The sequence below is a fragment of the Corythoichthys intestinalis genome, chromosome 22 (genome assembly GCF_030265065.1).
Source record: "Corythoichthys intestinalis isolate RoL2023-P3 chromosome 22, ASM3026506v1, whole genome shotgun sequence".
In the NCBI taxonomy this organism is placed as follows: Eukaryota; Metazoa; Chordata; class Actinopteri; order Syngnathiformes; family Syngnathidae; genus Corythoichthys; species Corythoichthys intestinalis.
In genome coordinates, this window is record NC_080416.1 from 21,550,451 (window position 1) to 21,574,675 (window position 24,225).

The 24,225-nt window shown below is 38.6% G+C and overlaps 1 protein-coding gene across 22 annotated transcripts in view; it reads right to left on the reverse strand.

The window, feature by feature from the left end:
• Positions 1-24,225, reverse strand: part of adgrb2 (adhesion G protein-coupled receptor B2) — a 288,153-nt gene that overhangs the window by 55,220 nt on the left and 208,708 nt on the right. For all 22 annotated transcript variants that reach the window (XR_009061842.1, XR_009061841.1, XM_057827325.1 and 19 more), the window contains 5 exons: positions 22,619-22,745; positions 10,014-10,117; positions 7,941-8,043; positions 6,746-6,896; positions 1,396-1,465 (listed from right to left, as the gene is read on the reverse strand). Coding sequence is in view for 20 of the 22 variants with exons in the window: in XM_057827325.1 (XP_057683308.1) it covers positions 1,396-1,465; positions 6,746-6,896; positions 7,941-8,043; positions 10,014-10,117; positions 22,619-22,745 (555 nt within the window). In the remaining 2 variants the exon portion in view is untranslated. The remainder of the gene's footprint in view (positions 1-1,395; positions 1,466-6,745; positions 6,897-7,940; positions 8,044-10,013; positions 10,118-22,618; positions 22,746-24,225) is intronic.

The window sequence follows — 24,225 nt, forward strand, 5'->3', positions numbered from 1 at the left end:
CTAAATGCCATTTTCATTCAATCACAATAAATGTTACTACACTCTTTCATTTGATGTCTCCTTATTGAACCTCCTGATGGTTAAAATGCCATCTGCAAACGATGAGTTAAAGTACCGTGGAGCGTTACGGACCATTTTTCATTCTCTACTACTTCCAAGAATGTTAATCCTCTCCCAACTAGGCTGAGGTAAGATCCATTGTAGCCACACTTTTAACTACATGCGCCAAGTCACACATAGAATTATGAGCTTTTTACTTGTCAAGTATTTTCGACAACTATTATCATGTTTTTAGTCTGCTTACTAAATATTCATTTCACAATTTATTCCAAAAGAGGCTTTCTTTTTATCTAAACAGCAGCCTTATACAGTGATACCTCTACATACAAATTTAATTTGTAAGTCAAAATGGTCAAATTTTCCCATAAGAATACATTATAATTCGATTAATTCGTTCCACAGCCTAAAAACTTACACTAAATCCTTCATAAATACTGCAGGTACAATTACACATAGCAAAACAAATTATTACAAAAAACAAATTATAAATCAGAATAAGAAATGATAATAATGCAACGAATCGGGTTCTAAAGTTGTTGTGTTTTGCATGCTGTTCCTGAACGCGTGGTGTGACTGATGAGAAAGAGAGGTGCAGATGAGTGGGATGTTTTTACTCTCTCTTTTCATGTTCAGTTGTTGTTGGCGTCGGCTACAGCGGACAGCAGCTGTGTTGTGTTGCACAAGTTCTGAAATAAATGATTAAAAACCTGGAGAAGGTAGCGACTTCCTGGTGAATTAATTAAATTAATACATTCATTAAATTAATAATAAATCAGAAAAAAAAAAAATACTGTCTCCTTAACTTAGAGAGACTAGTGAACTGGGGATATGACAGTGGAGGTGGAGGACCGTTGAGATCGTAGACAGGCTGTACTGTCGAGCCATTTCACTAACGCGCGCACCACGCTCATATTTTTTTTATCATTTCCATCTTAATTTCAATGGTAAGCGTCACCTTTTTCCTATTTTCACCACCTGCACTAACCTTCTTGGGACCTATGTTGATTTCTTTCACAAGAAAATCTGCTGTACTGCTGTCTTATGGGATAATGAAATTGCGAGGCTGTTGTAAGTCGTCGAATTTTGAGCATGTCGTCATATGTTGGGACACATTTTATGTCGAGGGCCGAAAGGATTGTATGTTGTATGCCTTTGTATGTCGAAGTACCACTGTATACATGAATTAAGCATACTGTAGCCAACTTCCAAATTTCAAAAACATCCAGCGTTACAAAAAAATAATATTAATCCTGTTGTAACTATTAAGAGCAAATGCTTCCTAAATGGTGTGACAGGTGAGGCGGCCAGAAGGTGAGGACTGTACATAATACTCACTAGCTGGTGGTGCCATAACCCCTAGCTCTGGTGAATCCAACAGACACTGCTACAACTAAGGCCGGAAGACCTGTAAGGCAGAGATAAACAAATCAAATATCATCATGCAAAAATATATAAAGTACAGGTAAATGTTGATTTATTTGTAGGTGGTTACTACTAAACATGTGTTTCCTTCATTTGTAAATGTGACATTTTCTTCAACACATGAGATATGCACGCACAACACATGGCTGAGAGGGTAATGTTTTTGGGTATTAAAAACATGAATGAAACATGTAAATAAGGATGCGTGTTTCTGTGTGTGGTAGCGACACAAATCCTTTTTGAGGCAAAGCGCCACAGAGTAACAAAGTGGACTATGTTTGGCTTGAAATTAGCTTCATTTTGAAATACCCACGTAATTAAAGAAGATGTGATTATGGCCACTAGTGAAAATATGTCCATGGGGAGCCAGCCTCATTCAGAAATAAACAGAATATTTTTAATTTAAAAACAATCGGTCTGGTAAAAGATATACGAACTAGAACTCATCGAAAATAATGTGCAAACACTCCTCTAAAAAGCCAACAAACATAAACCTGAAACCCCAGATCTGTTTCCACTGACACGGATTTCAATCACATGATTTAAGAAGAAAATTGAAATCTGGATAGTCCTCAGATTTGGTCTGCTCTGGCTGATTGTTTCAGTAATTGTATATATCTTTGCAAAGCATTTTACTTATTTCTATACCTAAGGCAAGCACATACGCACACAGTGACACATAGGGTATCAGTCCAATCTGTGACTGTACAAACATCTATACATTTGCCCTCTTCTATCAGGGAAGGCCATCAACAAGGTGGCTGATTAGATCGAGCGGATCAATATGAGCTTGAATGAAGTGAACAGGTGATTTTGGCATTAATTCAAGCGGCCATGTGAGACATTTTGCCAGTGTTGTGCAGATCTTATCACATGTTGATTATCCTCTAAGAGTCTTTTAGCAATGGGATGGACTACAGTGAAGGGGAAAAGGGGAGACTGCATATAGGAAACATTTGATTGATGCAGACCTCAATAAGTAGATCTTGTTATTGTCCACTATGGATTTTAAAAGCTATGATATAAATATGCTTATACCCTTTCATGTTGGTAAGAAAGTATACATTACAGTATATTAGACAGCATGATAAATGGATTCCTTTTTAGTAAATTGGGTCCACACAGGTGCAGTTTGCACCTAGACAGAAAATTCAGCAATTCAATTGAGGTTTTGTGCTTATATTAGAAACAACTAACAGTGAATGGATAAAATTTTAGGCATGTGCCGGTTACCGGTTTCAGGGTTTACCATGATATTAAAACGTCAGTTTCAAAACTACTAACATTTTCCGTCATACTGTAGTACGGTATTAGCTATTTATTACGTCCCAAAAATGCAGCGAGAAATGGAGCGGGAGCGCTCGCCCGTCCTCTTTCGGTTGTTGCTATGCCCGTCAGTGACACTACTTTGAGCTATGGATGAGAGTTGACACAATGGCTGAAGGTGGTGGGCTTTTTCCTCTGTCAAAAAAACGCAAAATTGCTTGTATGGGAGTATTTTGGCTACCGAAAAGAAGCAGACGGCCGCGACTTAAGGACATTGGACATCAAGATTTGCTTGCGGAGGGTGGGTGCAAGGGGGGCAGCACCTCAAACTTGATTTCACATTTATGTGAGCATCATCCATCTCTTTATACATAATTTAAGGTAAGTAAACGCTGCCATTTACGTTTCCCACCAGCGACGAGAGTTCTGTTCAGCGTGTTTAGTATGCTAGTTTTATTAGCAATAGTAAAACAAATGACGTCACGTAACTAGCTTGTTAACGAGGCAGATAATGTGGCTAGTTAGCATGCCAAGACGGCTAACCAGGTTCCTCTCTACCATTAGCCACTTTTCTGAAGTCTTCCGCGCTAGGGTAAATGCCAACAGTCCCGGACTTTGCGGTACAACCCCGAACATAGGAAATTCCGATTGGTACCACCGCTGCCGATGTAACCAATCAGAACTATATATATTTTTAACACGTATACCTCAAAATAACAGATTTTAGAGCTATAATTGCAATACTGTTATACTGTGAAACCGCTGCATTTTTACTTACCGGTAACTCATTTGCTCCCAAAAACGTATAAATACCGTATTGGCCCGAATGTAAGACAGCCCTGATTATACGACGACCCCCTCTTTTTCAAGACTCAAGTTTGAAAAAAATACTTTTTGAACACCAAATTAATTTTTATACAGAAAATGATTACAGTACATCTGAAAAAAAAAAATGATTATAACAATATATTTGAGAGAAAAAGCATGTTATTTTGCCTCATTCGAATCTTAATATCTGAACTTTTAAATATGTAAACTAAAGTGCAATCACATTCGTAAATGAATGGCTTCTGGTTTTTGAAATGTAAATAAACCAATCTATTGTGATAAAACAAAATTGCAATAACTGCATAGTCTTGAAAAGAATCTGAATAAGGAAACACATTGCAATTAGGGCTGTCAAACGATTAAAATTTTTAATCGAGTTAATTACAGCTTAAAAATTAATTAATCATAATTAATCGCAATTAATCGCAATTCAAACCATTTATAAAATATGCCATATTTTTCTGTAAATTATATATATATTCTATAAAATAAATTGTTGGAATGGAAAGATAAGACACACGATGGATATATACATTCAACATACGGTACATAAGGACTGTAGTGGGCATTTCACTCTACTGTCATTTAAATCTGTCTATGCTGTCCTCACTCCGAAGCGTCTACTTTTTCCAAAGCTAGACAGCTACTGAACGACGCCATAATAATCAGACTTCTTTCTTTTTCATCTGATTTATTAATAAAATGGCCTCAAACCATTTTCCTCTTTAGACCGTCATAAAAATACAAAAAAAAAAGTACACAAGCATTGCATTAGCAACAACGTTAGCTTAGCACGCTATACAGGTTCACAAAACATAAACAAAAAGCGTCTCATACAAAAAATATAACATTTCGCTTACTAACATAACATGTGCATTATTTACAACAACCATACTTACGGACAAATCTTGTCCAAGGATCATATAAGCACAACATTACAACGTAGGCGTCAGCCCGAGACGTCCTGCAGCCATATTGAACTGGCAAGACAACAATAAACCATGTCGCAAAGCGACCACAAGAGTTCGCTGTTAGACAGCACAAAAAGCCTTGCTGTAAAACTTACCAAAAGGCAGGCAGGCTGAGCAGGACATGTGCGTTAATTGCGTCAAATATTTTAACGTGATTAATTAAAAAAATTAATTACCGCGCGTTAACGCGATAATTTTGACAGCCCTAATTGCAATAAAATAATGCAGACTGGTTCAACATCGCTTCAATGATATCTGGCGCCATCTAGCGTCGTGAATGGGTATAATGTCTAGACTGCGAATATAAGACGACCCTCTCTTTTTCAATCTTATTTCAATGCAAAAAAACACCGTCTTATATTCGGGCCAATACGGTACGTTCTATTTTTAATTGTTTCAGTGTCTCAAAGACGTATTGAAACGTCTTTTACGTTTTTTCCCAAAATTACATCTCTGGGTCGTGATTCAATTTAGCTCCAAAGCACAATGCTGGAAATCCATTTTAAAGCTATAAAACTGGCCACTGGAGGGCAGTAGCACATTTGGTAAGACCCGCAACCCGATTCAACGGCAACGAAAGGCCAAGCCGCACAGCCAGGCGTTGGCAGAAGACGACCGAATGGATGCCAGGCGGCGGACGACCGAGCAGAACAACCGGTAGGACGCACGGAATGCCAGGCGCTGGACGACCGAGCAGAACAACCGGGACCACTAGTGCAGCGGACGATGCCTTTGAGCCCGCAGAGACTCAAAAAAAATTTCATCTTTATGAGACAGATGGCAATGAGGGAAAAGATTAACCGGCTGTCGCGGCCGGTTAATCTTTTTTATCAGTTTATATTAATTATGTGTAATAAATTGTTACTTTCCTATCAAAAGCTCAATTTGTCTTGTTGTTTATGTTATTTTGTAAAAGGGAAACATTCAGATGTTTGGGATGTAACTAAAGCAAAAAATAGCTGTGTATAAGTTAAATTTATGTTTTAAATGTATGCTTTAAAAAAAAGCTCAATTTCTCCGTTGTTTCATCACAAACGGGAAAATTTATCAAACTAAGCTACGTATTTTCTAATGCTGATTTCTAAAGAATGGAAAAAGATATGAACTATCTTTTTTTTTCCGCTGAAAGAAGACAGTCTAATCTTTCTTTTGGTGGGTTCCATATTTATATAGCAATAGAACAGAATGTTCTGTGGGCCTTGCATTATCAGTCAAAATCCAGTAAAACGGCCGGGGGCGAAGGGCCTTGCTCTGGTGAAAATGGCTGGGAGTGAATGAGTTAAGGTTATCATACTGTCAAAATGTCATACCGGCCCTGACAATATAATATGCTAAAATTTTGCGTAAAATAACCTTTCAAACTATTCTCTATCAGTGCCTCCTGTCACACAGGACTCAGTCTGTATCCAAGTCATAAAAACATCCTCATGGATACTTTTAAATTACTTTGACATATGAAAGGACCTTGTCCTTGTAGTGCGACAGATATAAGGTGTTTACTACACAGTTAAGTATGATGGCGAATTCCACAAAATGACTGAAATTGCTCGCAAAGTTGAGACAATTAATACAAAGTTTAAAGGAGAAATATTTTAGCCTGCTAATAATGTTATGACAGCAGATGTAGCCTTGTCAAATAAAGAACTACATTCAGTAGTGATATTCATGCCAGTACATATTAAACGGCAATATAAAAGCTGTATTTTAGTCATAAACACATTGATTTGAATAACTGAAAAAGCACCTATTGACCAAAACTTCATTCCAATTACATTTAGTCTGATTGACCTTCGGCACAGACATTGTATGAGAGGAATGTTAAGATTTCAGTTGCCTCTTAACTTTGGAAAAAATGGGACAGGTTCTTGGATGAAGTATACAAACTTTGAGATTCTCTCATATAAGCTGTATATATAGCTGCGAAAATAGGAAATAAGCAACATAGTTTCAGTTTTTTTAAACTAATTGACAAACCTGAAAAATAAATTGCATTCAGTTCATATGCATTACTCCAGAACATTAAAACAAATGTCTATGAATTACTGTCATCAATAAATTTAGGGTGTCAAGATAATCAAGATTAATTTATGGTGACTACGTAAGCCTGTTTAAAGCAAATATCAAATGGAATGTTATCAAGTGGAAAAATATTCAAGTTGCAGTGTTTGGGGTGGGGTGTTGTGTTTGTGGGCTCTTACCCCAGCCGAGGCACAGAAAACGCTTGCGAATTAGTCGTGACCTCATTTTCCCAATGACCGCCAGGTAGGACTGCCAAGCTTCCGTCAGCACCCAGCAGAAAGAGGCCAAGAAGAAGAAATGTAGAAAGGCAGCAGTCACGGTACAGAGGCCCTAATGAGAGATGGGCCATAAAAATTCATTATAATATTATACATTATGTATAAAATGAAACAAAACAGAGCACAAAACATCCTACAGCTCTCATCCGCGTCTTGTGGCATTCTAACATACTACTCCAGGTTACCTCATGCAGCATCACAGTTCCTCTCTGGGAAGTTGAGTACCGTAATGTTTGGACTATAAGACGCTACTCTTTTACCTTCATTTTGAATCATGCAGCTTATAGGCCAGTGCGAATTATTTGTTGATTAATTTTGGTTACTGGGTAACACTTTATTTGACAGCAACATCATAATACCGTCATAATTATGACATCTGTCATAAGCATTCATTAATGTCTAATGACAGTCTTATGGAGCCACTGTCAAATAAAGGGTTACCAAATACCATAACTACAAATTAATTAAACAACTGGAACAGTAACTGAATAAATAATTAGCACAGAACATGGTAAATGGTGTTATACTTATGTAGCGCTTTTCCACCTGTCAAGTGAATTTTAATTGTTATTTACATCTGTAGCGCTGCAATGCATGCTAGGAGGCATGTTCGACAACAAAAGTATTGAAGCAGGTGGCAGCTGAGGTTGATTGTCTCCCCCAAGGCAGCAGTGATGGTCAAACTAAGCTTCGTGAAGCAACGAAGCTTGGCAGCCACTTGGTTCACAGCTTCATGGTGGTTCATTTGGTCTTATGACAATCATATTGTGCCACTGTCAAATAGTTTTAGTTTCAAAGTTTTACCAGTTAATATCTGTTGGTGTAAATATCCCATAATACAGTGAGGACAGCTGTGGCTTATATTCCACTGCGGCTTATCTATGAACAAATGTCATTTTTGTGTCAAATTTGGTGGGTGGCGGCTTATTGTCAAGTTAGTGCGCCTTATAGTACAAAAATTACAGTATATTATTAAAGTCGAGTGTTCAAAATAATGTCCAATGAGTTATCCATAGCACTGTATACACCACAAACACACAGTAAATACATTCTGTGTTTCCATGTCCTCATCAATTTAGCAGTCACAGTGTCTTACCTTGCTAAGCGTTTGTGATTGTCCCACCAAAATCAATAAATTGGAGGCCAGGATCGAAAGGCAAAAATTCACCAGGATGATGGACCTCTCTGAGCGGATATACCTCCAGGACACAAAATGAAAAAGAACATGTAAACAAAGGTGTGAGTCATTCACTCATTATTTGTTCTGCTGATCATCACGAAGGTCCCTCAAGTAACTATGGGTAGTCAGAATTAGTTCCCAGCCAATCACAGGGCATATAGCAACACATACAGTGGGGTAAATAAGTATTTAGTCAACAACTAATTGTGCAAGTTCTCCCTCTTGAAAATATTAGAGGCCTGAAAATGTCAACATGGGAAAACCTCAACCATGAGAGACAGAATGTGGAAAAAAAACCAGAAAATCACATTGTTTGAATTTTAAAGAATTTATTTACAAATCATGGTGGAAAATAAGTATTTGGTCAATACCAAAATTTCATCTCAATACTTAGTTATGTACCCTTTGTTGGCAATAACGGTGGCCAAACGTTCTCTGTAACTCTTCACAAGCTGTTGCTGGTATTTTGGTCCATTCCTCCATCCAGATCTCCTCTAGAGCAGTGATGTTTTGGGGCTGTCGTTGGGCAACACGGACTTTCAACTCCCTCCACAGATTTTCTATGGGGTTGTGATCTGGAGACTGGCTAGGCCTCTCCCGGCCCTTAAAATGCTTCTTACGAAGCCACTTCTTTGTTGCCCTGGCTGTGTGTTTGGGATAATTTTCCTGCTGAAAGACCCAGCCACGTCTCATCTTCAAAGCCCTTGCTGATGGAGGGAGATTTTCACTCAAAATCTCTCGATACATGGCCCCATTCATTCTTTCCCTTACACAAATCAGTTGTCCTGGTCCCTTTGCAGAAAAACAGTCCCAATGCATGTTTCCACCCCAATGCTTCACAGTGGGTATGGTGTTCTTCGGATGCAATTCAGTATTATTTCTCCTCCAAACATGAGAACCTGTGTTTCTACCATAAAGTTCTATTTTGGTTTCATCTGACCATAACACATTCTCCCAGTCCTCTTCCGAATCATCCAAATGCTCTCTAGCGAACCGCAGACGGGCCTGGACTTGTACTTTCTTCAGCTGGGGGACACGTCTGGCAGTGCAGGATTTGAGTCCCTGGCGGCGCATTGTGTGACTGATGATGCCTTTGTTACTGTGTTCCCAGGTCTCTGTAGGTCATTCACTAGGTCCCTCTGTGTGGTTCTGGGATTTTTGCTCACCGTTCTTGTTAACATTTTGATGCCACGGGGTGAGGAGGGAGTTGAAAGTCCGTGTTGCCCAACGACAGCCCCAAAACATCACAGCTCTAGAGGAGATCTGCAAGGAGGAATTAGCCAAAATACCAGCAACAGTGTGTGAACAGCTTGTGAAGAGTTACAGAAAACGTTTGGCCTCCATTATTGCCAACAAAGGGTACATAACAAAGAATTGAGATGAAGTTTTGGTATTGACCAAATACTTATTTTCCACCACGATTTGCAAATAAATTCTTTAAAAATCAAACAATGAGATTTTTTTTATTTTATTAATTTTTTCCACATTCTGTCTCTCATGGTTGAGGTTTACCCAAGTTGACAATTACAGGCCTCTCTAATATTTTCAAGTGGGAGAACTTGCACGATTGGTGGTTGACTAAATACTTATTTGCCCAACTCTACCATTCACACTCATATTAACATCACCTTACAGAGTCCTCATTATTTTTGTCACATGGGAGGAGAACAACCATGCAGGCATGGGTAGAACATGCAATCTCCACATATGAAGACCAGAGTCCGTGAATTAATCCTTTTTAACCGTCACCCCCCCCCTGCTCTCAAATGTGAATTAGGAGAATAATTATGTCTTTCCATAGATTCACTGCCATGCCAAAATCAAGATCCTGCTTTGTATATAAACTCTACCCAACCGGTACAAATGGATACAATACAATGTATACAAATGGAGGGATGGATGTTTTGGGTTCTTTCAGTTCTTCTTGGTTAATTCTAATTTGGTACATGACTAAACAATGTTGCATTAAGAAATAAAATTTGAAAATACCTCCAGAAGGCAGCGTAGATAAGAAGCAGAATGAGCACAGCAGTGCAGGAGACCCCACAGCCGACAATGAGGGGCACTGAGGGCATGCTGGTTGGACCCATTTCCTAGAGTCCCAAAGAGGAAAGGAAAATAAAGAGGGGAAAATATTAATTCAGCATTGCTGTAAATAGCATCCTATAACATACATTCACTGTGCTAGGATTTTTTTGTGTGTGTATTATTTTAAAGTACATTGGTTGGCCTTTCTCCCAGGATGTGCTATAGAAAGGAATGATGCTGCAAGGCCACTATACGCCTTGCTGCCTCTCAAATGGGCTTAATGTTTGGCTATGTTTAAGTTCTCAATCACACAGTTTATTCCCTCAGGTGACTCGCCATCTTTTTTCATCAAGATTTATCATTTTCCACGCTCACACACACCCACGCTGCACAGAATGTCTTAATGCAAATAGAGGAAGCAGTGTGGGTGTGTGCCAAGCAATTGAAAGGCTGGATGCCTTTGAGTGTGTCTACTCAAGATTACTCAAGAAAGTTCAACAGGAAGAGTTGAGGGCAACTGAGGAAAGAAGCATATAGAAAGAAAAAAGATGAGAGAGCCAAACCTACTTCCACTTTTTTGTGTTTTTTTTTTTAAACCTCTCCATCACAGGAAACCATTTTTCCAGCAGAGGAAGTAATAGGTTTAAATATCAATATGACATACTCCTATACACAATGGAATCATATTCAAAATTATATTTAACAATTAAGTGCCTATGACAGCAAAAAGCATGTTTATTTAATATTTATTCAATTTATATTCAATATATATTTATTAAATTGTTTGAATCCCACACCATGAAAATGAGTGACCTCCTGGATTGACGCAGAATGCGAATGCAACGTCAGCGGGATAATGATCTTCAGTAAACAGCCAATACTACAGTATGCAGAACAACTGCGGATTCAGCTGCATGATTTTGCTGATTATTTTGTTTATTTTTCGCATCACGCCAGCCCAATGTGCTGCAGGATTTTGTTGCTGCACCAGGGAGAGGCGTGTGAGCCCTTTTGGGTTTTAAAAAGTTCCCGTTCACCGCGGATGATGACCAAACAAGCCCGACAACTGTGGGACCATTGGACCGACAAGGAAGTGATTAAGATGCGTGGTTTTATATGATGGCAAATACTGGGATATTGGCACACGTTTTAATAAGGAGGTGGCTTGCATTTTGTGGGTGACAATGCTCCTTGTCCACCGAGAAGGCCACACGGCCGACGGTTTGTCAGACACCATGGTCACTTTCACCTCCTCAATGAGAATGCTGCCACGAGCAGCTGCCCGGTCCGACGTCGGCTGGTTTGTCCACTGAGAATGAGCTATTTTCTAATCTTGAGAACGATAAACCGATATGACTGGGTATCCGGTTTTACAGGTGAGAGATACAGCTGTATCGATAGTAAAGTTACCATTCAACAGTAATTAGCCATTAAATATTTAATGAACTAATAGTAGAGATAGAATTCGGCTATCGCGATCACAAGAATCAGCTTCTAATGCTTAGTTCAATGCATTGCCTAATATGATAATTTAGCTTTTACCTCACATGCTGCGCTTGTGTCATTCAGCGCACTTAGATTGTGACCGCCGTCGAGGTTGCCTCAACTGCGGCAGAACCGCTAATAGTCGCCGTCATTAACCGATCGTCATGGGCGTGTCATAACAACACGAGAGCTAACAAAACCACTGTAACGCATGCTCCATAGCGTTTTTTTCACAACCCAAAATGAAACGAGTAGTGGCAACGAAGCAACATGCTAAAACAATGGACAGTTTGTGCACCACGCCAGCAACGTGCAACGATTGATTTTCAACACACCCCGAAAAACAAAAGTCGGACTTTGAAGTGACGAAGGCAGCCATATCTGTTCGCATGGGACAGAGCTAGTGTGAAGTGTGAAGCGGTACAGAGATCGTGAGTTTTTAACCCTAAAAAATAACCCACTACAATGGTGGAAAGGGCGGCATATTGTTTCCACGAAACGCAGTCTACTTAAACATGAACATGTGGATCAGTTGATCTTCCTCAAGAAAAATCTGCCCTTCAAAAAAGAAATAGACAGCGGTGAGGAATAAAAAAAATGTGGAAGCACAGGCATAAGTGAATGACTTTGCTGTGTATAAGGTTAATGTAATGATTATAGATCTGTCTGTCTAAAATGCCATGTTTTTATTCCCCCAGTTATACCAGTGGTAAAACATATTTTATTTATTTATTATTTATAATTTATTTATTTATGATAACACTAGCAGATTTAAGTCTTTTTTTCTAGAGCTGCTGCATATAATTAATATTTTTTTCTTGTAAGATTTTTATGCTGAAAGTTTGCACTTAAATTACTTACCTATTGTGTTCAAAACACCAGGAAATACAGTAATTACATTACTGCACTTGATTGTTGTCTGTCACTGGAGTTATATTTTATTATCAATCCCACCCAACAAAATGACGGACAGTAAGCAATATATATATATATATTTTTATAAAAACACAAAACATTGGTATGAAATTTTGTTGTTTAATTTAATCTTTAATCTTGTTTTATATGTTTAAAACAACGAACAACACAACAAATGATTACTATCGTTTCGTTTTCACTCTGTATCGAACCGTATTGTCCTTAAACTGTATCGAATCGTATCGAATCGCTCGGTCTTAAAAATGTATCTTTTTTTAATCGAAACATAACCTGTGTATCTAGATACATATCAAATCGGCTTCATGCCAGAGATTCCCTACCCTACTATTTTCGGCGTTCATTCCCGGCGACAACCACTGCCAGTCCTCTAAGGCCGCAGTAGAACGACGAACCGTAACTTGCCCGCCGCCGGGGAATGGTCAATCGGTGAAGACAATCAATCCCGCTGCTGCGTGTGACATGAGTCGGGGTGTTTTTGTGCGATTTTTCATTTTCGAAAGGCGAGAATAAGACTTGGAAAAGCTGCTCGGTTCGGGTTAGCATGTCGGCTAGCTGTCACGCCTCCTGTTTTGTTTACGCTCTTTCTTCCGTCTCCAAAGCAGGTGCAGGGAAAAGATAGATGCCAGACTAACTCTGGTGGCATAAAATACCATTCGGGAGAGGATGAAGCCGGCAGTTTTCGACCATTATGCAGTAATTTTGCCCTGTCGTACTGAATAAATGCATTTTTAATATTTCAGATTCCATTTCGCTAAAGACTGTTATTTGTCATGACCATACCATTTATTTAGCAATTGGGGAAAATACTTAGATAAAAAGAATATCCTGTAAAAGTATTGGAGTAGAGATTGAAACAATCATGACATTTTGCTGTTCTCTGTCGTACTTTCCTCCATCTGAATCTTCCCTCTCAACGAGCTGAATTCTAAATCAGATTAAATCGTGACCCTGCCGACGTCATCATCCAGCTGGGGACGCTAAAGCGCTATAGACCCCACTCACATGACGTCACAACCACACCTCCGCGCAATATTGTCCGTCAGCTCGTCGTGCTTACGCATTACCGCTACGTAAATTCCTCCTATTATGGCGTGTTTTACTGCTCGTTAACATTAATAATCAAAATGGTGAAGGCGTGTGTGGCGGTTGGTTGCAGTAACAGAGAAAATAGACGGAGAGACTTGAAGTTCTACCGTATTCCGAGAGACCCGGAGAGGAAAGCGAGATGGACTGCTGCAATTCGACGAGAAAACTGGGCACCAAACGATCACCACAGACTATGTAGTAGTCATTTTATACCTGGTAAGATGCATTTAATATATATTTAGAGGGATTTGGGCTGACATCCACAATCATTGCGAGGCTAATCGCCGACAACATGCAGTTTTAAATTCAAGATGTTTATTTCTTCCGCCATCATTATTTTTTGAATAACATTTAGCTGGTACCAAGTGAAAGAAGCTGGCCTTGTCTACGGATCATCAGTTAAACAGGGGTGTCCAAACTTTTTGCAAAGGGGGCCAGATTTGGTGCGGTAAAAATGTGGGGGGCTACCTTGGCTGATTTACGTAGAACAATATATTTAAACAATTTTTAGCAAGCCCTTCTCTGTGTCACATTTGATTTATTATTATTTTTTTAAATTCATAATTTCAACAATCTCGCCTTTGTGGCGTTCTCTTTCGACACTCGGGCTCTTGCGAAATACTGCTGCTATGAAATTAAACTAGCTTCAAGTTGCTATAATTTCTCGCTGCGTATCTTCCTTGTAATGTCAGCGTGTCTTGTTAGGTAATATCGTGTCATATCGAACTCTTTGAAAACAGCGACTGTCTCTTTGCAAATGAGGCAGACACAGTTGTTGCGTATTGTATTGAAGAAATAGTCCAATATACACCTATCCTTGAAGCGTCGGCCATCGCAGTCAACTTTTTTTTTTTATTGATTGTCGCCATTATAGAAAATTGAAAGTAAAGGGTCACGCGGGGTAATGTTGCTTAGAGTGCTGCTCTTAAAGTTTTTCAAAGTTTCGTGAGAATAGGCTGAGTTTCTGTGGACAAGATAGTTGTAGATATCATCAGGGTAGCAGATGTCAGGCAGAGACGGCGAAGACAGCGGGTCGAAAAATATCGATTTAGGCATCAAATATGGATCTGGCGAATGGATAGACTGAAGCTTTTCCACATAACGCCTTTTATGCAACGCATCCAATGAGTTTACAGCGTCTGAAAGCACCGGGGCTTCCATGAATTGCACTATAAATTGCACAACAAATTGAAACCATTGAGAATACGGATAAACAATGACGGACAATATGGTGGCCGGATACAGCGACACGTCATTGTGTGACGTTGGTGAGTGGGGTCTATACTGACAGGTGGGTCCAAACAGCAGATTAAAAGACTAATTTCTCGTCATCTGCACTTTGCCAAATTGTTGTATATAGTCGATCGTCTAAAAAAAAAAAATCATTCTAATTCACATAATAATGCTATTTAAGATTTTTTATGCATTCACAAGCACTTTAACACTTTACCAGCAAATAATTAAAACAGCAGTGAGAAAATAACTAGTTCACAAAGACATTGTTGAAAGGTGAATGGAAATTGCTGCAGTTTGTAGCAATGTAAACTGAACTGCATCCTATTGTGTGATTCTCAATTTACCTCTATATGGTCAAATACACTTGAATTATGAAGAGCTGCACTGCTACACTACGACGACAAATATAATATAATGTAGATTGTTTATCTAATGTTATTACTTGTAATTGCAGAGCAATTTTGTATGTTTAACCGGTTCAATGGCTCAACTAGAAAAATGCATAAGGTTGGGACACTTTTACACTTAAATTAGCTTCTACAAGATGAAGTTCTTTACATTCTTCGCTTGTATAATTTGCTCTACTTAAATGCACAAATTGTCCCTCAGCTCTTTATTGTGTCAATTTGCCCAAAAGTATTTTCCTAATTGGTTAGGTTATAAGAGGGTGGTGTGATTATGCGTCTATTTTCATTATGCTGTAAGAGAGAAGCAATTACAAATTAGGCTATAGGCTACAGTATCATCAGTGGCATGAACTATTGCCTACTATTTAATGTGCTTAATGTGTTTGTGTAAGGAAAAAACAGCATGAAATACACTCACATATGGATCTGAGCGTATGCATGGGACTGCTGTATATGATTTGGTTCCTCTGACACACTTGGTTAACATATGATAGAAAGATATTTTCAGCACAAGATGTTAAATCTACTTATCGCTGTTGATAAATATCCTGTTTAACCTGGACCTATCACAATGTCAAATCCTCCTTTTATTTTCCTTCTTCATCATCCCCACTCATTCTCATGTTTCTGGCAATTACTTTCTTCTCCGACTATTTCCTTTACTGAGTTTTTAAATTACTTCCATATTTAAATTAAATTGTGAGGATTGATGAAAGCTGATTTTAAAAACACTTGACATGTATTTACACATATACTTATTTACTTACAAATACGCTAGTTCAGCGGCGATAAGAGGCTTACGATCCTCTGAGAGGAAACTTGGATTAAGCCTGTATTTTTGTATTCATCATCATACCTTTGCTTTCTGTGGTTAATTCTAGTGCCCCACAGCTCAAAGTAGGAGTCATCCCATTCCCCCATTGTGTTTTTTCAATTTGCAGTATGTAACCTGGCTGTCTATGTTTCTTTGGAAGTAATGGCTTCTTTCTGACAGAGTGGACTTCCAGCCAATGTCGTTAAAAAAGTAGATAAAAGCAAATTGGTGACTGTCAATCGCCGTTTTTCCATTTCACTATAGCCATGCCGTTTCTGGAGATCGCTTCCTATTGAAATTTGTCAAAGTTGTCTTTGCACAATGCAAATAAAGTGACCATGCGAAGACTCAAAACACACAAAAAATATATCCGTCGTTGTTAGTCCATTGTATGTTAATTAGGGCTGTCAAATGATTAACATTTTTTAATCGAGTTAATTACAGCTTAAAAATTAATTAAATCGTAACTAATCGCAATTCAAACCATCTATAAAATATGCCATATTTTTCTGTAAATTGTCGGAATGGAAAGATAAGACACAAGACGGATATACACATTCAACATGCTGTACATAAATACTGTATTTGTTTATTATAACAATAAATCAGCAAGATGGCATTAACATTATTAACATTCTGTTAAAGCGATCCATGGATAGAAAGACTTGTAGATCTTAAAAGATAAATGTTAGTACACGTTATAGAAATTTTATATTAAAACCCCTCTTTGTTTTAATAATTTTTGTAAAATTTTCAATCAAAAAATAAACTAGTAGCTCGCCATTGTTGATGTCAATAATTACACAATACTTATTGTGCTGAAACCCATAAAATCAGTCGGACCCAAGCACCAGCAGAGGGCGACAAAACACCCAAAAACACAAATAACAAGTGGACATTACACTATACTGTCATTTTAATCTGTCTGAGCGGGGCATGTGCGTTAACTCATTTGCTCCCGGAACCGTATAAATACGTTTTATTTTTAAATGCTCAACTGTCCCACAACCGTATTTATACGTCTTTTGCGTTTTTTTTTAATAAGAAGCATATATAGCTTCTGCTGTATCTGAAAAACAAAGAAAAACGCTCCAAACCAATTTTAAAGCAATAAAACTGGCCACTGGAATGCAGTAGCGCATTTTGGAAGACTAGACAAGCCGATTCAACAGCAGTGAACGGCCGGCCAGCATTGTCAAAGCGCTGGCGGATTGAGCCCAGTCGGCGCTCCGACCGGAAAAAACAACGAGAGGACGCCTGGGACACCAGGCGCTGGACGATCGTGCAAAACGAGTGAAACCCCCCGTGGAGCGGCTCGCCTAGCAGACCCCGCAGAAATGCAAAAATAATCCATCTTTGTGAGACAGACAACGATGAGGGAAAAGTTTACACAGCTGACGTGGCGACAACGGCGTCATCTCGGCGACAAACCGTCATCTCTCAGTCGTTGTGTGTGAATAAATTGTTACTATTCTATCTAAAGCTCTATTTGTCTGGTTGTTCATAGTATTTTGTAAAAGGAAAACATTATTCAGATGTTTGGGATGTAACTAATGCAAAAAATAGCTTTGTTAAAGTCAAAGTTATGTTTGAAATGTATGTGTTTACAAAAAGCTCATTTTCTCCGTTTTTTCATCAGAAATTGGAAAATTGCTCAAACTAAGCTATTTTCTAATGCTGATTTCTAAAGAATGGAAAAAGATACGAACTTACTTTTTTTTCTGCTGAAAGAAGAGAGTCCAATCTTTCTTTTGGTGGGTTCAAAGTTTATATAGCAATAGAACAGAATTTTCTGTGGGCCTTGCAAAATCAGTCAAAATCCAGAAAAAACGGCCGGGAGCGAAGGGCCTTGCTCTGGTGAAAATGGCTGGGAGTGAAAGAGTTAAATGCGTCAAATATTTTAACGTGATTAAATTACAAAAACAATTACCGCCCGTTAACACGATAATTTTGACAGCCCTAATTTTAATATTAAAAGTTAAAATCTCATCAGTCTTCCCAATCGCTCTTTTATCACTTCTGTTCGCTCAAAACTTGGCAAAGGGCCCTTCAACCTGACGCAAAAAAATATGAAGCTTGAAGATTCAACTCACTTTATTAACTGGAGGCACAAAATGTTAAATTGAATTTCGTGAAGGCAATAACTCCTTGAAGTCAAAATCCCATGATCCCTATGAGCACTGTTGAAGCAATGACTCCAGACACATCTGTAAAGTTTGCAATCCCACAGCACTTGTTTTGGGAATCCTTTGCCAGGCTTTATCGTATGGTGGCAAAACCTTAATCAATCAACTCCTCTGCCTGTGCCCTTGTTTCTCCCCTGCAGTCTTGTGTTGGTGATAGACCTGACACTGAAATGCCAGAGGCAATAGAACGTAAACAGGATTAACTGGCTATCCCTCACTCCACTGTAAACTACCCCTAATAGCAGCACTATTTCTCAATTTCCCCACCCCCTATTTTAATTAAAACATGGAGTCTAATCCTTAGACCCCCAGCTCCCCTACTCTACCTTGTCCCTAGCGCTGTCTTGAGCTAAGCTGTCAGAGCTGATATGACTTCACTAAAGCTTTGCCAGTTCAGTACAACATGTGTGAATACCTTTGGAAGTCTTTGCATTTAAATTCCACCAATGGTGGCTTCATGTTTTTGCACGTCTGGATTAGACAGTGGCATGTGTTAACTAATTAATTCAGTCTATCCCTCTCTATTAAAGAGAATCCAATCTCAGTTAAAGTTGAAAGATCACAGTGAAGAACCCTAAAGCTACATGGTACACTTAGTGCTAGTAAAAACAGCTCCTGTCTGAGTGCCATTAACACAAATGCACCAACCTATACCTTTTAGTCCAAAGTGCTGGCAATAATGATTTGTCCCAAAAGTTAATGTGCGTTTGCATTTGAGAAAAGAGTTAATAGAAGGTATGGTTGTGTGGTAAAGGGAAAGGAAAATATAGTTGCAAAAAAGTCTAAGAATTCTGCAAGTAATTCTCTAAAATGTCTTGATCTTGAAGATTTGTTCAGAGAAAAACATCCTTCCACCCAACCTTTGTACCGTTTATCCTCTCTAGAGTTTAATGCAATTAAAATTATATTTTGTTAAGTATCTTAATATTTTGTAATGTAATGACAAAATAGAGGTAATGTCCTTCATGGTTGTACATTACTAGGTTTCCATCCACATTTGCAGATACCTTCCAGAGTGACAAAAACATTAATTAATGCGGCAATATTCAAACCTCCCTCCTGATTCATCAATCCCTTCTTCCTCCACTGCTCTCTCTTAGCATTCTCTACAAATTGACACCTTTGTGCCTCTTCTTTTTGTGCATGCCCTCCATTTTTCACTATCTCCTTTCCAGGTGCGTGACACCTGTGGTAACCCTCGATGGATATTGGATATGCTTTTTCCTGGCTCGGTTTTAAACATCATGAGAGGTAATGCTGGAAAACTACCAACCCATTACCGTCACACATACACACAAATTCACCTACACATGAACACGACTACATCTTTGCCAGTCTTCAGGAGCCATTGTTTTGTGCTGAATATTTAATGAATGTTGACATCAGAGAGCTTCACCATCGAGGGAGATTAAATGCTAAAGTTCAAGAGAGGTAACAGCAGTGTTGTTAATAACGACATTAGTGTATAACAGCATTTCTAACTTGTTATTTTTTTCAGGAGAGAGTAATCTAATTCATTACTTTTCCCATCTCTGCAACACTGTTACTTACTGAGAATGTGAAAGTCCGCGTTACTACAATTTGGTTGAATGAAGCGCGAGTTATCAGCAGTTTATTTTGTCACACATTAGCCGCCTCCTGCCTGGATAGAACAGAGCCGGGGGAACGGGGTGGTGGTGCCATTGCAAATGCGATGTTGATTGGCTAGGTGTGCAGATCATGCCCTGCTTAGTACTGGTGTTTTGTAGATATGTCAAAGTAAACTCCTCGTTGTTGACAGCAGCTTAACTCAACGGCGGGGACTATCAATGTAAGCTGTCCCGTCGAACAAATCTATTTTATGTTATGACACATTTATTTTAGATACAGTCATGTGAAAAAAATTAGGTTACCCCATTAAAAATTCAAGTTCTTAATCAAGAAATGTGCAGGTGGTAGGGTGTCTCAACTTTTTCCTCAGTTAGAATATGCATTTTTGTTGATATATATATTGTGTAATGAGTAAAACAATGTTGATGTTTAGCCGCAATTAAATCACTTCCTTTTCCAGTGATAAAGGAAAAACAATATCAGACATTGATATGTGAACATTTTGAAAAATAAACTGAATATTTGATGGAGTGTCCTAATTTTTTCACATGACTGTACTTTTACTGTCTAAACACTAATGATATTATGGGTAGCAGTGGGACAGTTTATCACACATTTAACATCTTGTAGATAATATTGCAGTAGCATAGGTATAGCCTATTTCAACAGGCTTATAACATCCTTTAAATTAGACTGTTACTAGAAGTAGCAAATTTCAACATGCTTATAAGAGACTTTAAATGATATTCTACGATGATAAGCATTTTTAACAGGCTTAGTGGTCAAAATGCACTATATAATGACTATATTTTAAAAATATTACTCGCAGTGACAGCAACAGCAACAACGTCGTAATCATAATGGTAGACAAACTCAACAGACATCTGACCTGTGATAACCTTTGGGGGGTAAGTTGCCATGTGCATGCTCAATCACACTTTGGATATCAATTCGACAGGGAGACCAAATCAACAGAAGACCGGCACTACTTCTCGCTCATTGAAATTAAAGGCAAGAATGAGTCATTTGACCCAGGTTTATGTTTTTGGTAGGGCTGTCAAACGATTAAAATTTTTAATCGAGTTAATCACAGCTTAAAAATTAATTAATCGTAATTAATCGCAATTCAAACCATCTCTAAAATATGCCATATTTTTCTGTAAATTATTGTTGGAATGGGAAGATAAGACAAGACGGATATATACATTCAACATACTGTCCATAAGTACTGTATTTGTTTATTATAACAATAAATCCACAAGATGGCATTAACATTATGAACATTCTTTCTGAGAAAGCGGTCCACGGATAGAAAGACTTGTAATTCCTAAAGGATAAATATGAGTTTGTATATTGTGACTAAATATTGCCATCTAGTGTATTTGTTGAGCTTTCAGTAAATGATACTGTAGCGACTTAGCTGTTCAGCTCAAATGCATGATGGGAAGTGGTGCAACCATGACTGTGTTTGGTGGCTGCAAATGCTATATCTTCTCTGCGTTGGGCACAAGACAAGGTGTTATGGAAAAGATCAAATCCTGTTATTCTTCCCCACGTCGCTTCCCATAATAGATATAGTTGTTGTGGGAGAGATGTTAAAGCTTTTGCCAATTTAAAGCACGGCCCCAATGTGCTTGTATCTACTCCATTCATTTGACGCTGCCTCTTAGCTCTGTGCTCAAGTAAAACGGCGCCATTGTAGGCTGATTGCGGCAATGCGTGAGTGGGTCGTGCCGCGCATGCGTTAATTGCGTTAAAATTTTTTAACGTGATTAATTAAATAAATTAATTACTGCCCGTTAACGCGATACATTTGACAGCCCTAGTTTTTGGATATTGTTTTTTTTGTACTTTAATTATTTTCAATATTTAAAATACCGTATATAGTTATTTTATTCTTCAATCAGTTAATATAGAGATCTTTGATGCGAAAGATGTGATAGAATGGATAATTTAATGACGTGTAGAACATGAAAAGTAATGTCAGTTAAATTGCTGAGTCTTATGATGAGGTAACTGAGTTAATAACTCAATTACTTTTTGGGATAAATCATTTGTAACTGTAACTAATTATTTTTTTAACCTAAGATTAACAACCCTGGTGAAGAGTAGTGTTGATGAGTTGAATCTAGAAAACTAAACTTCAGAGGTAGATGGTGTGTTAATGAATTAAAACACATCTGACAGACAATTTGCACAGTAGTTGGTAGTCAGAGGAAGTAATCCACTGTGCTGTCAGGTCTTTGGAAAGTCCATTAGCACCCAACAAGAGTGGGTCAATCTATAGGAACATGTTCCCCCCCAAACTACTAAAAAGCCTTTTTCAATCATGTCAAACACACACCATAAGCGATGTGAACTATTTATAGCAGGTTACCCACCTCAGGCAAAAACACATAGTCACAATAAAATATTTTCTGTCCACTTAACACCTCTCCTCATCCATCACTTGCACACCAAAAAAATGACCTTCACTAAACTTGAGATCAAAAAGTTGAACAAGTCTTGACAACCGCAGGGCTGTATTAAATCTTCTGCTGTGACAATGTTTAACAACAACGCTGTTCGATTTGCAGGCATTTTCCTATGCATGTGAAGGCGCTTGTCACACACCTTGCAATCAAACTTAACCTACATCATCCATCAAAACCTCACTATGATGACAAAACGTTGGCACCCAGAGCCTGCTGCAGTAATCTAGCTAACAGGGACACCATCTAAATTTATAATACGCTAAAAGCTCACTGACCTGACCCTTGGTAGTAGTTGCCTAATTAGGCCCCCTAAGTCCAGAAGAATACATCAGATTATGCAGTGGTGACTCACCGGCTCTTTAGCTTGCTGTGCTAACACAGCGTAGGTGGAAATCCTGCTGCACAGGCATTTGGTTTGGACAGTGGTTGATGTGAGCGTTTGGCAGCCTTCTGTGCCCCAGTTTTCAGCGCCAGCTTCCCTGGAGGTGGGGAAAATGGGAGGGGGTAAGGGAATGGCATAGGGGACAAAAACAAGGATTGTGAACATCACATGGCCATACAAGAACATGCAAGAAAATCTGCCTGTGCTGGAGAAGAGGATGGACATAGTCTCAGAGGATACACCATCCTGCACTGTAGCAGTTACTAAGCTCCTGCAGTGATCCACTCTTTCAAATGTGACACTTGGCCTCTTTTACCCTGTTGACATTAGCAGCCCCTGTCACTCAACTTGTATCAGGTGTCCATGTTTAGCAGCCTAAACCTACCTTCTTTTAAATTCCACTTTTTCTTGGAAGCGTTATCTCTGGAATTTACCAGAACTCAATGGTAGATTACATTTCAGTCAGTTACTCAATTTTTCCATTTTTAAATTCACTTACTTTAACTATTGTCAACATTTTTAATGAACAGTGGAATGTAAAAACATCTGAACCTTTTGGAATTTCTCACATTTCTGCATAAAATCACCATCAAATTTGATCTGATCTTTGCCAAATGAAAAAAGTGTCTAGCTAAAATCACCCAAACATTTATGGGTTTTTCATATTTGAATGAGGATACTATACAAACAATGACACAACGGGGAAAAATAATTAAGTGAACCATCAAAATTAATATTTTGTCGACCCCACTTTGGCAGCAATAAATTCAACTAGACGCTTCCTGTAGCTGCAGATCAGTCTGGCACATCGATCAGGACTAATCTTGGCCCATTCTTCTCTACAAAACTGCTGTAGTTCAGTCAGATTCCTGGGATGTCTGGCATGAATCGCTGTCTTTAGGTCATGCCACAGCATCTCAGTGGGGCTCAAGTCTGGACTTTGACTTGGCCACTCCAGAACGTGTATTTTGTTCTTCTGAAACCATTCTGAAGTTGATTTACTCCTGTGTTTTGGTTCATTGTCTTGTAGCAGCATCCATCCTCTTTTTAGCTTAAACTGTCTGACAGATGGCCTCAGATTTTCTTGCAAAACATCCTGATAAACTTTTGAATTCATTCTTCCATTAATGACTAAGTTGTCGAGGCCCTGAGGAAGCAAAACAGTCCCAAATCATGATGCTCACTCCACCATGCGTCACGATGGGGAAAAGGTCTTGATATTTGTGAGCTGTTTCATTTTTTTTTTCTCCTCACATGACGTTGTTACTCCTTAACTTTGGTTTCATCAGTCCACAAAATATTTTGCCAAAACGTCCGTGGTGTGTCCAAGTGTCTTTTCGCGAACATTAAACATGTTTTTTTTTAGACAGAAGTGGCTTTCTCCAGAGAGTCATCCATTCAACCATAATTGGCCATAGTTTTACCTATAGTTGATGTGCGCACAGAAATATTGGACTGTGCCATTGATTTCTTAAGTCTTTAGCAGACACTCTAGGGTTGTTTTTTTTTTACCTCTCTGAGTATTCTGCGCTGAACTCGTGGCCTCATCTTTGGTGGACGACCACTCCTTGGGAGAG